A 17,429-nucleotide genomic window follows, 5' to 3' on the forward strand; every position below is an offset into this window, starting at 1 on the left:
AATTTTCTTTATTCGGGTTAGTTATAGTACACCAAACATCCTCAACCTAATTTATAATGTACTTTTTTTTATTTTATTGCGTTTAAAAAAGATAGCGGTGTTTTGTTTTCCTTTCTCTCCAGCGCGCATAGCGCCTTGTACGCACAATCACACAGTCCACACAATCATGGCCCCCGCTCTAGAAAGGGAGACACGTACCATGGGGCTTTCTACGCCTAGCAAAGCAACGCAACTTCCGCCCAAACCTACTTTAACTTCCGGTACAGCGCGGGCTTCCTTTTTGTGTTTTAGAATTATTGAACGTTGGCTTTTGCCATCATTTTTTCATTGTATTATAGAAGGTGTGAGGTCCATCGGCCCCGTGTGAAGGAGAGTGTGGTGCGCTGCTTGTGAGCCGTCATGAAGCTGGTCAGGTATGTGAGGAAGGAGGGCGGATGGACGTGGATTGTGGACGGCGGGAAGGCAGATTTGGAGCTGCCGCTGATTGCTGGGATCTCGGTGGCGCCATAAAATGCTGGGGGAGGTCGGGCTGTATATCGGCTGATAGCCGGAGTTCATTGTATGTATTTGTGTTGTAGGTTCCTGATGAAACTCAGTCATGAGACGGTGACAGTAGAGCTGAAGAATGGGACTCAGGTGCACGGCACTATCACAGGTAGGACAGCACACTGCTATGACTGGAATATTGTCCTAACACATGCATCTCTATGGCTAATATCATCCTTTCCTTGTCCCATATACAATACACTCTATGAGCTGAGGAGAAAGAACAATGGAAGCCCCTTCCTCCCCCCACAAATCACAGACATTACTAAGCTTGTCCTCTGCTCAGTGCTGGCCCTGACTACACACAGGAAGACAGAGCCCTGCATTTTTATACACCTCACATGTTTCCATAAGGATGTTTAGTATAAGGCAGGCATTGAATGAAAATTCACAGGTCCAAACCGTTTTTTCTTTCAGCAGAGGTCTGAATGGGATATTTGTGCCATGACTCTGGTCCTTCACAGCTCAACTCCTTTTATATCACAAAATCTCTCCTTCACAGCAGTGTCTGCCCCCCTTTACATCCCCCCACAAAGTGTCCCCCCCCCTTCCCAACAGTCATGTCATCTGACCCCTCCTTTAGATCACCCCACAACAATGTCCTACCCCCCCCCCCCTCCCCTTAGTTATAGGTTACTTTTATTTTTTTTTTTTTTCATATTTAACATTATTGTTAACAAATAACTCTCAAGGCGTAGTTCCGCCTCCCCCCTCAAAAAAAAAAATTAAGTCAGCAGCTACACATGTTGTATCTGCTGACTTTTTAAATATTCGGACACTTACCTGTCCTGGAGTCCAGCGATGTCGTTACCGCAGCTGATGTTTCCATCGGCTGTCAGGTGCTGCCTCCGCCATTGCTGGTAAGGGAACCCGGCAGTGAAGCCTTGCAGCTTTACTGGCGGGTCCCTACTGCACATGCTCGCTGCTCATTCCTATTGGCTCGGCGGTGGAGGAGGGGGCCGAACTTCCAAGGGACGGCGCCGTATCCCGGAACTGGGGTAGGGTACCTGTCAAAAACAGGTACCCGCCTCCCCACTGAAAGGTGCCAAATGTGGCACCGGAGGGGGGCAGGAAACAAAAGAGCGGAAGTTCCACTTTTGGGTGGAACTCCGCTTTAAGTGATTGCATGCTGTAGTGACAGATTCTCTATTGAAATTGAGACACCAGGGGTTTTTATTTTTAGACCCCTGTTGTCTCCCCTGCTTGAGGCTAAAGGAGCACATACTGTGCTCCACTAGCTGCTTCCTCAGCCACAGCATTTGGGGGCAGTGATGTTGCTTCATTCTTCATTTATCAGAGGGTAGATCAACAAACTGATATTCCTTATGACTACATATATCCTGTCATCTGTGCATTTCCCGTTGCAGAGCCCCTTTTTAGAAATGGGGTTTTGGGAGGCGAAAATGTACCTAGTACAGGATGTGTGGTGCCAGGGCTGTGACATCATAAGGTTGGCATTAGAGGTCGGTGGTGCCATCTTTCCTCAAAACTCCTTTATAAATACCCGTTTAGAGAACAGCAATCCAGCCCTATCTCTGACACAGCCAGCGAGAACCCTTGAAAAACCAGTCAGGTCTAGGCAAATTGATCCCCGTATTTGTTCTTTTTCCCCTACTCCATTTGGGTTTTACAGCTGACATTGGATCTAAGAAGTATAATGGACTTATTTTGAGATTTAGTGCTCTTCAAATGCTCACATGCATAAATAGTACTGTACTGCTATGTATAAAGCAGAGTAGCATTTACAATTTCAGCTGTTATTCCCTGACTGCTGTGGCCAGGGAAACAGCTAATCAAGCATGATCTGTGCTTGGTTAGCTGCAGGGGAGGCATTTGGAGAATAATTGACTGTGTAGGGTTTGTTTCTGCTACCAGGACAGCAGTCTGGGGAGGGGCAGATTAGCAAATTCTGAGTGTGTTTTGGTCTTAGATTCTGTGTACAGACAGGAGGCAGAGAGCATAGCCCACACCTCCTCCCAGATGTCTGCTCCTATCTGTACTCCTGTCAGCAACCTAGAAAGCTGTACCCGACATGTCTTGGCTGATTACACCATAAGTTGTTAGGACATGGGTAGGCTGCCTGCACAGCTTTCTAGGTTGCAGACGGGGAGTACAGATAGGAGCGGAGAAGAGGAGAGAGCCAGGAGGGGATGCTTGCTGTGCTCTCTACTTCCTGGTTTGTATACAGGAGCTAAGACAGGACACTAAGATGCGACTGTACAGGCAGATTTTTGTCCTTTTGCCACAGCATCCCTAAGGACTCTATATGGTACCCCAGGGTGCTGCAGCATGCTGGTTATCAAACACTGGTAAAGATGTTGGTGATATTGGAAAGGTTTTTCAAGATCTATTGCCACCCGGTTTAGAAAGTAAGACATACCTTTTCTATTTAAATCAATGCATTATTTTATAACAGACCACCTAGTCTTTGGCTGTCCAATCTTAGAAAAAAATATCTTTATGCAGGAAATCTGAGGCTAATGTACTCGTTTTTCAATTTTTGTTTTATAAACCAATTCTCTGCTGGGTTGTCATAAGCCATGCTCGCCTCTGACACCTTCATCCCTGTTGAATGTTATGTCGATAGTAGATGCTGGGTGCTGGATAAAAGATGGAAATGTACTCTTATTTAAAAAAATGAACCCATAACCACAGTCTTTGGGAACTGACTGAAGAGACGGGGATTTATTTTATCTGATTTATATCTGTCAAGGTTTTCCTATTATCCTCAAAAAGCTTAACTGAATTAAATGTCTAAAAAAAAGTTCTGTTGGAGTTGATGACATTTTAGGTACATGGCTCGGAAACTGGTAACATGAACGGCCCAGAGTGTAGTGATAGGTGACTCATTCTCTGATTGGTCTAAGTGCTGGTTCACACGTATGCGATGTGAGACATCACATGTGTTTTGCACTGCTATGCAAATCGCATGCAATGTCTGTGCGATGCGAATTCAGCCATACAGATTACATGGCTGAATTGGCATCCCATTCGGACCAAAGTCGCGTAGGACCCTTTTTTGGTCTGCACCAGAATCGGATCGCATGGGCGTTCACACCTATGCGATCCGATTCCTATCTGAACTGACAGTTTGCACTGCGATATGCAAACTGATCTGGGGGTGTTAACTTTGTATTGACACTCCCAGCATTTCGCATATGGCAGTGTGACCTGCATGCGAGTCGGGTGCGATGTGGGATCCTACAGTGGATTTGCAGGGTTCCCGCATCGCACCAATGTGAACCGGCACTAAAGTTTTAGTGGTGTGCTTCAGGGTTCTGTCTTGGGGCCAATGCTGTCTAATGTTAATATAAAGCTGGGATTCAAGATCTCCAACTTCAGTGTTTGCTGATACCAGATTATGCAGGAAGTAACTTTGGCACAAGATGCAACATCCTTACAGGAAGACCTTAATAAAATTGGAGGTTGGGCATCTACATGGCAGATGAGGTACAATATTGAGAAATGTAAAGTTTTGCACTTGGGTACAAAAACACGCAGGCAAATTACACATTAGGAGGGGGCTCCCGGTGAGAATTAATGATGGAAAAGGATCTGGGGGTGCTTGTAGATCAGACTTGGCAATAGCAAATAGTAAAATACTGTCTTGCATTTTAAAAAGGCACACATTCCAGAGATAAATCAATAATTATACTCCTCTACAAAATGCTGGTTCGACCTCCCCTTGAATATGTGGTTCATTTTTGGTCACCAATCCTAAGGAAAGACTTTGAATTAAGAGTTCAGCGAAGGACAACACAATTAATACAGCGATCAGCCATACCATCATGACTACCCACCATAACCTGTTGAGGCATACACTTCACTAGATCTCTGAAGGTATGCTGTGATTTTGTGCACCAAGCAGCCAGTAGCAGACCTTTTGTTTAGGTTCACACTGAGGGCGGGTTTGAAATCGTGTGTGATCAGCTGCACGATTTCAAACCGGCAATTTCAGTCTGACTTCGGAGGCGATTTAGGTTCCTGCACAGATGTCTAATGAATTCGCCCCCCAACGTCACCAAAGTAGTGCAGAAACTAGCACATCCCACAGATCTTTGATTGAATTGAGAGCTGGAAAATTTGGAGGCCAAGTCAATACCTCACACTTGTGTTTCTCAAACCGATTCTTAAATTCATCAGATTAGTCTGCCGCCTTCCAATTCTTCTCTGATGCTTACATGCTCATTGTGCCAATGGCAATTTTGACTGTGAACATGAGTTAGCAGAGATACCTTGACTGGTCTGTGGCTTCGCAGCACCACATAAAACACACCGATGCACTGTTCTACAAATGGAAACCACACCAATTTATTGCCTTCACAGTATGGTTCACATAAAAGGGCAACACAAATATAACACAAACAGCCCACTTACCAGCTAGCCTGCAACAAAAAAAGTTGGCCCTGTCTAAAAATTCACATTAAAAGTTTTAGTTGCACACATTTGCAAAGCCTACATCAAGGCTCCTCTGTGTATTGTGGTCTAGATTTTGCACTGCAGTACACAGTGGAACCTTGACATAGGCACTGTGGCTTCCACATATACCATATTTATCGGCGTATAACATGCACTTTTTCCTCCTAAAAATGGAGAGCTAAACAGCAGTGAGTGTTATACGCCTATATATAATAATATGCCAGGCAGTGCTGAGAGGCAAAGGGGGGCTGGGCTGAGCAGAAGGAAGGACAAGTGGTCGCTGTCATAGGAAGTCCCATCTCCTATGATGGACAGCACAGTGGTGTCCATCATAGGCGGCGGGACTTCGGATGACAGCGGCCGCTCGTCCTCCCTTCTCCCCAGCCCGCCCCGCTCTGTGCAATGGTGCTGGCGAGGCTGCATTGGTGGGCACTGCACTGGTGAGGCTGCATTTGATTAAAAAAAAAAAAGTTCTGTGTTCAAAGCTGTTTCAAATTTAAGCTTTTTTTCCTAAAATTTCCCTCCTAAAATTGAGGTGCGTATTATACATCGATACATGTGGTGTTTACGAATGTGTTCAACTAAAACCTATTTATATTGTGAATTAGACCGGCAAATTTTTTTTTCTTGCAGGATAGCTGGCATGCTGGGAAAATGTTGTCTTTTATTGCAATGTGTGACACCTTTTTATAGGCACCAGCATTAACCTTTGAGGATGTTGAGTTACAGTAGCTCTTCTATTGGATCAGACTACAAGGGCTAGCCTTTGCTCCCCCATGTGCATCAATAAGCCTTGGCCATCCATGATCTGTTGCCAGTTTTTCTTCCTTGGACCCCTTTTGGTTCATTGCAGACCCACAAGAGCTGCAGTTTTGGAGATGTTCTGACCCAGACATCTAGCCATTACAATTTGGCCTCAAATCTTTGCTTGCCCATTTTATTCTTTTTTCTAAATTCCAACACATAAAAAGGAACAACATGACCGTTTACTCCCTGATATATCCCACCCACTTTTCGGTGCTGTTGTAATGAAATAATCAGTGTTGACTTTACCTGTCAGTAGTCATATTTTTATGGTTGATTGGTGTAAGGGATATGGGAGGATCTCGGCTATGAGGATTGATTTTTTTTTTTAGATTAGTTATTCTCTAGTTATTCTCTCTGGAGAAGAGGCGATTTAAGAGGAAATAGGATTACAATGTAAAAATATATCAAAGCCGACTCGAACTGTAATAAACTGTTTCCTCTAAGGTTCCAGAGAAGGACATGTTAACACGATTTGAGGTTAGTAGAAAGGAGGTTTAATCTAAGATTAGAGCAGTAAATGTGGTACTAGCTGAGATGGTCAGCAACGTCAGACTTTGAGGTCTTCCTTAGGAAGCAGAAAATACAAGGCTTTAGGAATTGTCAGATAATCCATAAGTACATGGGTACACACACAGAGGTTGAATTGGATGGACCAGTGTCTTTTACAACCTTACAAAACAAATAACCTTGTAATACTAGAGGCATGTATTCTCATTTTGTATCTTGGTCTCTCCTTTGTGTATTTATTGCAGATGTGTGGTAAACCAGCATGAAAAAGCTTTGGCCCTTTGCCACTGTGCAGGAGGCAGCACCAAATTGTCGTCAGCAGCACTGGATAACCCAAAGCTCTTGTGGCAGCTGATATTCTGGTGCTAGCATCAAATGTTGCAGGGAAGTTGATCATTTGGCAACTGTGCTTTATAAGTGCAGCAAACTAGGGAGCATAATTCTGTGGCTGTTGGATATTCTCTTGCTAATGACAAAGTTGACCACTTTTTGACAATGTGACTAGTGCTTTAGGTGCAGCTCCGCACAGACAATGAGCATTGAGCTATTTATATATTGACAAACAGTAAAATGACTATAAAGAAGCCATCCCTGATCTCTCTACCTGCTTTTTTTTGTATATTCGTTTATTGAGACAGAAAAGGCATACTCTCTACCTGCTTTTAATGTGGAGTTATTAATTCTCAAAACACCAACAAAGACTCAAGTCTGGTTTCAGTTTCTAGCAGCTTAACACCTGATGATTAGAGGGCTGATGGGTTACCTATATTCTGTTCTAATAAAAAATAAATAAAAATGGGCTTGTGTTGTAACGTTTAAAGTATTTTCTTCACAGTGCTTAAAGATTGCTAAATGAGGGTCTGTTTTTAAAGTTCAAATATGTGACTAATGTGCATGACCTGAGCATAGGTTTACTATAAAGCTCTCTGTAGCAAGAGATCCAGTGCAAACTTGTAGCCCTAGGTCAGTGGTCTCCAAACTGCAGCTCTGGGGCCGGATTTGGCCTTTTGCTTGCCTTTTATCTGGAGATATATATATATTCCACCAACTGACATCAATGTTGGAGCACCACTCCCCCCGACACCATTAATGGGGCACTCATCTTCCCATTGATATCAACAATGGGGCACCATGCCTCCCATTAAAACCAAAGATGGGGCTCTGATGCCGGGGTATTTTCCAGTCCCCTGAAGGACTGTTAACTGGCCCTTTGCTTAGAAAGTTTGGAGACTCCTGCCCTAGACTAAAATATATGGCACAATTCACCTGTCCTTCTTTAAAGAGGAAGTAAACCCTCCTCTACAACTTTTACCTATAGGTAAGCCTATATTAAGGATTACCTATAGGTATTGTAAATATCTCCTAAACATGCACCGTTTAGGAGATATTTACCTTACATGCAGCAAGTGACGTCACTGGCGCATTCGCTCTGAAGGAACGGCCGCTGGTGCCGTTTCTTCAGAGCCCCGTGCTGTGACCGTCGGCTCCTGTGCGCGGGAGTGACGTCACCGCGGCTCCGGCCAATCAGATGGCCAAATGCCGCGATCCCGGAAGACAGGCAACTGGACATGTCGCCCATCCTACAGGAAAGCGGGCGGCGCGGCGTGGGCTCGTTCTTAGATAAGTATTTCATAATGAGCTAGTATGAGATGCATACTAGCTCATTATGTGTTTGTCTTTCAGGTTGCAAAAAAAAGTGTTTCATGGGTTTACAACCTCTTTAAGGTGTGATCGGGAAAGTAACTTAAAAGTGGTTCCTTAGAACTGTTTATGGTGCATCCTATGTTTTTTGTTTGTACTTCCTATCCTACCTGCAATAGTGTAACTTTTTTTTTTTTTTTTCCTTTTTCAGGGGTTGATGTAAGCATGAATACACATTTGAAAGCTGTCAAAATGACCGTAAAGAACAGAGAACCTGTTCAGCTGGAGACTTTGAGTATACGAGGCAATAACATCCGATACTTTATTCTACCTGACAGTTTGCCCCTTGATACCTTGCTTGTTGATGTTGAACCAAAAGTTAAGTCTAAGAAAAGAGAAGCTGGTAAGTATTTACTAATGCTACTAATTTTCATATTTCCTTCGTTGATTGATGGACACAGCTCTTGATCTTCTTAACCTTTGGGTTATTTTGCCCCCTACAGGAGTTGAACACTAGGCAGAAAAAAAGTCTGGCTATGCCTATGGGCAGTCCCAGGGGGTATACTCCCCCTCTCTGCTATAGGTACTTCTTTTTTTTTTTTTTTTTTTTTTCTGCCTAGTCAGGAGTAGGGACCTAGTTCCTTGCTGGGATCTCTGGCACTGGCAATTTTCTTCTTTTTAGTTAGAATTTTTTCTCCTGTTTTTTTTTTTTTTTCCTGTGAGATTAACAATCAACTGTGGATAGTCTAGATCCAGTGGTCACCCCAGTCTGGCCAGCGAGCTCACACATACCTCAGCTCTGCGCTAGGTCAGCCGTGTCAAAGCTCCACTGGATGAGGGGTGATCTGCGAGTTAAACGCCTCGCGAGGTCGCATATGACCGGGGTCTCGGCCCAAGTTGGTGTTCATCCTGGCCGACAGTGCCCCCCATTTCGATGGAGAGGAGATTCTGTCTAGAGCGGTACCGGCCTGGTTCCTGGTATATAAGTGACTGTCTCCACCTGGAGGGTTTTAGAGTGGACGTGGGCCCCTCCATGGGACGGTCAGACCCCTCTTTCTTGTTGCGCATCCCCCTCATTGGTCTGGTGGTCCCTGTGGGCCATATCGCCGCCCCATCTCCCCCTTTACAGATGCTGGGGCTGTGGGGTGGCCTCGTCCACCGCCTGGGGTGGGTGCTGTGCTGGCGGGACACCCTCTTCCTCCCTGTCCCATTTTCTGAGGCCTAGGGATCCCTCCTGGGAGCCTCGTGATGCAGCCATTTTGCTGTAGCCTGTGTACTCAATGCACGACGGCCATGTTTGTGTAGTCCAGCGGCCATTTTGCAGTTGTTTGCCATTGAAAGTAGCAGCAGCCATGACAGTGGAGCCCTGTGCTCTGCGATTTTGGCTGTGGGAGCCCTCTCCTTGTCCCTTAATGTTGGCTCTTGGCTCCTGGATCTTTTTACTTCTGATCGCCGCACGCGGAGTGCAGATTATCCTGGTGGCTGCAGGTGCCTGTTTCTGCTGGGTGGTGGGGCCCGCTTCCTTTCTGCCGAGAATCGATTAGGTGCTCTGTTACAAGCGACCGAGTGGTGCTGCCGGAGCGGTGGGGGTGTCCCTTAGTGTTTTTATGCCTTTTCTTGTGGGGTCCCCCAATTGACTCATGAAGACTTTTTTCCCACCTAATACCCTCTCAGAGGCTGCGGGGCCCTCTGGGTCCCAACCATCCATTGATGCACTGACAGCGATCCTGGAGTCCTTTGTGTCCCGGTTGGAGGTAATTTTTGGGCGACAGGCTAGCAAAAAGCACCCCCTGTCTCATCTGTCTCCTCAGATCCTGAATTTGATTTGGCCGCCGCGAACATGGGACACTCTGCTGGGTCTGCGACCACGCACCCTGAGTTCTCAGACAGTGACAATGATACTTCTGCAACCGCACACGAAAATGCGCTGGTGGGTGCACTGATTTGTATCTGTGCGTGAGACCTTAAAAATGGAGGACGCAGCTGAAGCTGCAACAGAGGCGTCAGTTCCCTTTGGCACTCACAAGCCATCCAGAGCGGCAAAGGTGTATCCTTTCCCTGTCTATTTTGACAGAATTGTTGCTAAAGAGTGGGGACGGCAAAAACATTTCCTTGTGGTCCCTAAGCGATTTTGCTATGCGATGCCCTTATGAGAAGTCCCTTAAGAAGTGGACTGTTCCACCGGTGGTGGACCCTCCAGTCTCCTGATTGAACAAAGCAACCATTATCCAGTTGAAGAGTCCCCCGGACTTAAAGAACCCAGCTGACAGGAAGGTGGAGGCTGTGGCCCGCAATATGTACACCCTGGCTGGTTCAGCGCCGAGGGTGGTATTTACCATTGCACTGGTGTCGCAAACAATGACTGAATGGGCTAAGCTTTTACACCGTGACCTGGAGTGGGAGCAGCTCCCAGCCTTTGCTGAGCTGGTGGACCAGTTGGTCTAGGGGCTTCAGTTTATCTGTGATGCCTCTTTGGATGCGGCTCCCCTAGTCGCTAGGCTCTGTTTTGGCAGTGGTCCTTCGGCATATTTTTTGGCTCAAATGCTTCTCTGCAGACCAGTCTTCTAGTATGTCCTTGACTGATCTTCCTTTTCAAGGAGATCGCCTGTTTGGAACTACCCTGGATGAAGACATTAAGGGTCTCACATGGGGGGGAAGAGTACCTTTCTTCCGCATGCTGCTAAGGGCAAGGACCCTCGTCATATACGTAGGCCATCCTTCTCGGCTTATAAAAAAAAAAAATTCGTCCCTCAGGGGGCGACTGACGGGATCAAAGCCGTTCAGGGCCTCCTCTGGTGGTCTGGCAAGTCGAGAGCGGGTTTATTCAGACCCGCGGACAAGGCTCCTTTAGCATGAAGGTGTGCCCTTACCCGTATTGGGGGTGGGTGGATGTGTTTGCTGGTTTCGGGGACCCGTGGATTTCCCATTTTGAGGTCTGTTTATGGCGGTACATGACCTGTTACTACAAGGGGTGATTGTCCCTGTTCCGACATCGGAACGTTGTCAGGGTTTTTATTTAAATCTGTTTACAGTTCCCAGGAAGGCAAGGTGTGTCCAATCCTGAACTGCTTTTTAAGGTTGCGGAAGTTCACAATGGAGTCCATTCGCATGTTGGTGGCATCCCTAAATCTGGGATTTTCTTGCCTCTGACATCAAGGATGCTTACCTTCACATTCCAATCTGTCGGTCACCAGCGCTTCCTCTGTTTTGCCGTGGGAGAGGAGCCTTATCAGTTTGTGGTGTTACCCTTTGGTCTCGCCTCTGCTCCTCGGGTCTTCACAAAAATGTTAGCCATGGTGCTAGCATTGTTATGCCAACAGGGTATCGCAGTACTGGGCTACTTGGACGACCTCCCTTCTGCGAGCAGAGTCTCCTACTGCTCTGGTGGAAAACCTTGAACTCACCATACGAACTCTGAGGGAGTTTGACTGGACTCTGAATTTTCCGAAGTCTGCTCTGGTTCCGTCCATAAAGCGGTACTATCTGGTTCTGACTCTGGACAAACTCCAGAAACTGCAGGATAAGATTTGTCTCCTGCTGTCCAGCAGATGGTCATCCCTCCAGACTTGCATGCAGGTGCTGGGCCTGATGGTGCCTACCTTCGAGGTGGTTCTGTTTGCAGGGACCTCGTAGAGAACTGTGCCAAGGGAGATTCTGGACAGACTGGACAAGATTCTGCAGTCTCTGGAACAATTGGATCCGGCTGAGCCAGGAAACCTGATATGGTGGCTTCGTTCTCCGGTGCTTTGGCTGGGCAAATCCTTCCTCCCCTTATATTGGACAGTCATCACCACGGATGCCAGCCTGTCTGGCTGGGGGAGGTGTCCTTGGCAAAATTCTGCTCAGGGGATCTGGACACTGGAAAAGTCCAGACTACCGATCAATGTCTTGGAACTCTGAGTGATCATACTGTGCGTGGAACATTGGACTGATCATCTTCAGGTATGTCCAGTGTTAATTAAATCTGGCAATGCCACACCTGTGGCTTATGTCAATCATTGTGGGGGGGTTGCACAAAAATTGTCCTGGCAACTCTGGAGGTAGCTGACATTTTAAGGTGGGCAGAACGGTTCCTTTCAGCCCTCTCTGCCGTACACCTTTTCCGGGGGTTGAAAACTGGCAGGCAGATTACCTCAGTCAGCAGGCATTGGACCAAGGGGAATGGGCCCTTCATCCAGAGTTGTTTCATCAGCTGTCTCCGGTGGGGCATTCGTGAGGTGGATCTGTTGGCATCCCGGCTCAGCAGAACGGTGCAGAGGTTTGTGGCTCAGTCACGGGATCCCTTGGCGGACGCCACAGACGGGCTGGTGGCCCTTTGGTCAGTATCGTCCGATTTACGCCTTTCCTCCTCTCAAGCTTGGGCCAAGACTTCTATGCAGGATCGAGGCAGAATGGATTCCGGTCATTTTAGTGGCTCCGGACTAGCCTTGCCGGGCTTGGTACGGTGATCTGGTGCGGCTGGACGCTGATGTTCCTTGGAAGCTTCCTCTCAGGGAGGATCTGCTGTCTCAAGGACCAATCTTTCATCCTGCTTTACAGTCACTGGCTTTGACGGCTTGGCTGTTGAACGCCAGGTGCTGAAGGATAAAGGTTTGTCTGAGTCTTACTCCAACGTTGTTAAAACCTAGAAAATCTACTTCTAGGAAGATCTACCATCGTACGTGGAAGACATGCATTGCGTGGTGTAACTCTTTGGTTTCATCCTCGTTCTTTTTTTCGGTGGCTCGGATCTTGACCTTCCTTCAATGAGGTTTGCGCAGAAACTGGTCTTGAGTACTATCGAGGGCAAGGTGCCGGCCTTAGCGGTCTTCTTTCAATGGCCCTTGGCCACACATTCCCCGGTGCTTACTTTTCTTCCGGGAGTTTGGCATTTGGCTCCTCCAGTGCGGTCTCCATTGCCGCCTTGGGACTTCAATTTGGTGCTCTCTGTCCTCCAGAAGCCTCCCTTTGAGAATCTTCGTGCTTGCACTGTCCCAGAAGGTAGCCTTTTTAGTGGCTATCATCTCTGCGCGCAGGGAGTCGGAATTGGCGGGGTTATCCTGTTCACATTACTTGGTGGTTCTTTGCCTCTGTCCATCGTTCCTTCCAAAGGTTGACTCTGATTTTCATTTAAATGAAGACATTGTGTTGCCTTCCCTGTGTCCCAAGCTTCAGAGCCTTTTATGAAATCGGACTTGTGATAACAATAGGGTTACATTTAATGAGGGTACAATTTTTAGCAACTCACATGGCTGATGATTAAAACGGGCACATCGAAGTATGCAGGCATCTGGGGTAGAGCTGTCCACATGGACCATCCTCTGCACCGCCATCAATGTCATCCTATCCTCCCTGAGCTCCACAAGCGATTCAAGTCTCTTTCAGATCGCTGTACTGCAGGGTAGTCTTCCCGGTCACTGCTGCTGACTGCTGGCGCTGAGGAGAATGGTTTGTAGACAGCTTTAACCCAGTTGCCTGTATTCTTAGATGTACCTCTTTTAATCCTCAACCATGTGAGTTGCTAAATGTTGAACCTTCATTAAATGTAACCATATTGCTACACTTAGAGGCGCCTCTCTTCTCTTTTATACTCTGTAGCTATTGCTGGATTTTTCTTCTAATTCCCCTTCTGGAGGCTGCCATGTGTGGATGAACATTTTATGGTTACACAACCTCTCATTGCTATCTTTTTATATGGACTATAAGCTGAAGGACCTATGAATAAATGTTTGTGGAAGGAATCATCTGAGTTTCCATTATTTCTTATGGGGAAATTCGCTTTGATATGAGTGCTTTGGATTAAAAGTATCTTTCCAGAACAAATTATGCTCGCAATCCAAGGTTTTACTGTATATTTTGACAATTTGTGGTACAGACTCTCTCCATCAAAAATACAATAGAATGCTACTTACCTAAACAGCAAAGCATTACATGGCTATGTTGGGTTGAATCTGGTGTCTAGAAATAGGCTGGAGACCAAGCACCTGGCTTAGGTAAAACAGTTGAAGGGTCAAAATGCAAGCTTAGGATTAGATCCAATTCTACTCCTCACTGTTGAGCCTTGTACAAACGCCACAAATTTCCGCCGACCGGTCGTCCGTCTTTTGTCCAGAGTGCGTGTCTGTTGGTTGGAATGTGCTCTAGACTGCACATGAATTTTCCCGTACGACAGAATTCTACTACAGAAGTGATGTCGTGTTGGATTGCTTTGTATGTGTTCTTTCTCTCTGAGCATGCCTAGTCGTGCTCATAAGATTTTTCCCCATCGAAATCTGTACTAATGAGACGAAAATCGGACGTGTTTTAACGGAGGACAAAAATGATATAGCCTGCACACCAGGATTTTTTCGGCCGAAAAGTCTGAGTCGGTTGTCGGAAGCACCATACTAACAAGCCGAAAATCGGCAGATCGGTCGTCCGACGAAATTTCCCGGCCGAATTTCTTCTCGTGTGTACGGGGCTTAAGCGTAAGACTTATCAACCTACAAAAGGAGAACCCCAAGTAAAAAGGGCAAATAACTTCAAATGAGAGCTTCAAGAAAAAAGAATGAGAGAAAGGAATAAAGAGAAAAAGGAAGTAAGCTCTCCCCCAGTTAGGAACCCCCCCCCCCCCAAAAAAAAAAACGTAAATAGGGGAGCAATATTTTGTGCATCCACAGGTTCCAGAACTCTGATCTGTTTATCCTGTAAAATACCTGCCAATTTCATGCAACATAATCCAGGAGCTTTTGTTTGGCAGCCACAATGTCCACCACTGGTGAATTCCATACTGTAGCTACAGAAAAAGGTGAATAGCCTTGCATGGCTTAGTCAGTCCAGACCTAAACCTCATTGAAAATCTGTGGCATAACTTGAAGGCTGCAGTCCCACAAATGGCCATCTTCACATTTAACTGAACTTGAGCAGTTCTCAAGTTCTCCAGCGAGAAATAACTTTATAGTTTGCCTCTATCAAGGCTATATTAGATATTCCTTTTTATGTACTCTATTGATCCAGGAAATCCATTCTTCTTTTTGCTGTTGACTTTTTATTTTAAATGTGTTTCTCATGCCAATCTGTGAGGCAACATAGTTGAAATGACGGAGAACACCTGGTATAGTAAAGAAATGCTGCCTTTCTGATTCTCATCACACATGTACCAGTTCTCAGAAGCAAATAGTACTGAGTACTGTGATGTCCTTTTTTTATTTTTTTTGAACAGTGTGCAGAATGTGGTGCATACAAAATATTTTCTGTATACAGCATTTTTGGGGTTTGAAGAAAATACGTTGGGTTTGAGTATCTCTATGATCACGAATGTCTGATATACCATTCTTTGTCCAACCACCATTCGAAACAGAGTTTCCCTACCTGGCTGAAATTCAGGGTGGGGTTACTGGGGTATGTAGAGATTTAAGTGTGAATTATTTTACAAGATGCAATGAGTGGGAAAGTGTAGGGCATCCCATGAGCCTGAATGGTTACCCAGTTGGGTACATAAGAAGTAAGATAGGTCTCCATTGGATCACCCAGGATACTCTATAGTATTTTAGGAGATTAGGAAACTGCCTGATGGTTTAGGAGTTTGTACAGTTTTGTGGGCAAATCTGCAGCACATCACATGTGTATTTTAAAATGCAAGACTGACTTTTTTTTTTTTTTTCTTCATTTCTTTGGGTCAAGGGAGGGTATATTAACAGGCAAAGTATGAATATAATAAAATATTTTAAGAGGTTAATTTTTTTCTTATTAAAGCTACCCATTCATGTGAGAGGATAGGTAGTTCATAGATCCACTTCCTCTGTTACTTTTGCAGAGTAGTGAAGTTTGATATATTTTTTTTTTTTTTTTTTTTTTTGTAGAGGGTAGTGATGTCAGAGGGTATTTCTAAGGTATAGCATAGAGTGGGCTGGGCTATTTGAAGGGAAATAAAAATTGAAGACTGATATAGTAATCGGATACTTTTTTTTTTTTTTTTTTTTGTTTAGGCTTCTGATTTGCCATGATAGCTTGTGTAAACTGAAGCCTATTGTTTGTCTTGCCTTTTGTGATTTGATTCAAATACCTAATTCAATTTTCACAATCAGTTGCAGGCCGTGGCAGAGGAAGAGGTCGTGGACGGGGAAGAGGCCGTGGCAGAGGAAGAGGAGGACCAAGGCGATAGCTTTACCACTAAAATTAGCTTCACAATAACAAAAATATTGTTTTTGTACAGATTTTGTTAACTTTTAACAAAGGATTGTTGAACTTGTGTTTGTCCAAGCTAGGGTTTATTTACAATTCCCTTCTCCCTGTATTTTGATTATTTTTTTTTTTTTTTGAATAAAAAGGTTTACATTTTCAATGAGTCCCCCAGGTCTCAAGTTTATTTTAGGACTTTTCCGGATTGAGGAAATTGTCCCTTTTGGGGAAACAAAAATCAGCACATCCCTGCTGACAGGACCGAGCTAGCTCTGTATTGTTTACATTCACAGATCTCTGTCCCATAGTCCTCTTCGCCAATCAGCAAGTGCTGACGGACAATTATTGGCTGGCAACCGCTGATTGGCTTATGTTGTGACTGATCCCAGTGCAGCCGGTGGGCCCAGTACCTGGAAGTGCAGGATTACATTCTAGGTACATGATCCCAGTGCAGGAGAGCCTCTTTGCCTACGTGAGGTGGCCGGCAAGCAGTAAAAGCTAAACTCTGGGCCGATTATGTAAAAAAAAAAAAAAAAAATAATTAGTTCAGCTAACTAATACATGCCTAAATGTATTTATTTTTATTCTTTTATAAATGCCTGCATTTGATTTGGTATCAGTCTCTTGCTAAATTCTGTACAGTGGAACTCTGGCTTCTTGTGCTGCTTCTCCTTTCCTCTATCAAACAGTTGGAGAAAGCAAAGTGACGAAGATGAGCTAATCGGTGTGCTCTCCTTTTATTGTCCATTATGACAAAGGAGTGAAAGTGAAAATGCAGCAGCAAGATCACCAAGCAAGACTGCAAAGGGCATCCCTCAAGACTCCTTCCCTCCACTCGCTTACAGCTTCTTGCTCCTGCACAGCTTTGCATTGCAGGACTAGTCTGGAAGTGACCTTTGGGCACTTGTTTTCATATACGGCACATTCCAGACCCTGTTCTGGTACCAAGTTAGTCACAGAGTGATTTACAGGGCCGGAGCTGTTGGCATTGCTTCAGCCTGTGTCCCTGTTCCTAATGACTCACTTTGTGACTGAGCTGAGTACTAGAAGCTACCTCATTCCTTCGGAGTGCTGGGCACCCTCAACTTTTTGTTGCTGCCTATGTAAATACTTTGTCAGGTGGATGTATTGTATATAAACTCCCAAATGCTATAGCAGTCAGGAGATTTACATTTATCTTGTGCCTAGCAGTATTGTAGAAGAAAGTTATGTGGGTGACTTTATAGCCATCTGAGCACTTTCAGGTTCTGAGCTGTCATTTTGTGGCTGCTCTGCCTGATTTAAAAAGCTAAGCAATCGCAGTGCAGAGCTGTCATTACAGGTCTAATCCCTGTTGACTCCTCAAAGTGTATCTAAACCCAACAATTAGA

General features: G+C 45.2%; 1 protein-coding gene across 1 annotated transcript; it reads left to right on the top strand.

Moving 5' to 3' along the window:
- The first annotated feature begins 235 nt into the window (after positions 1–235).
- LOC309556372 (small nuclear ribonucleoprotein Sm D1-like) lies at positions 236–16,222 on the top strand. The gene is made up of 4 exons (XM_082258833.1): positions 236–413; positions 579–655; positions 8,132–8,323; positions 15,966–16,222. The coding sequence occupies exons 1-4, from the start codon at positions 400–402 to the stop codon at positions 16,040–16,042; spliced, it is 360 nt and encodes a 119-aa protein (XP_082114959.1). The 5' UTR covers positions 236–399; the 3' UTR covers positions 16,043–16,222.
- The last annotated feature ends 1,207 nt before the right edge of the window (positions 16,223–17,429 follow it).

This window comes from Pelophylax lessonae (assembly GCF_965119305.1).
Source record: "Pelophylax lessonae genome assembly, chromosome: 5".
Classification (NCBI taxonomy): Eukaryota; Metazoa; Chordata; class Amphibia; order Anura; family Ranidae; genus Pelophylax; species Pelophylax lessonae.

Bases quoted from the DNA above. Each gene is read 5' to 3' on its own strand.
- LOC309556372 (XM_082258833.1), top strand. The intron at 656-8,131 runs GTAGGACAGCAC...TTCCTTTTTCAG, and splicing joins GGTGCACGGCACTATCACAG to GGGTTGATGTAAGCATGAAT. The intron at 8,324-15,965 runs GTAAGTATTTAC...TTTCACAATCAG, and splicing joins GTCTAAGAAAAGAGAAGCTG to TTGCAGGCCGTGGCAGAGGA.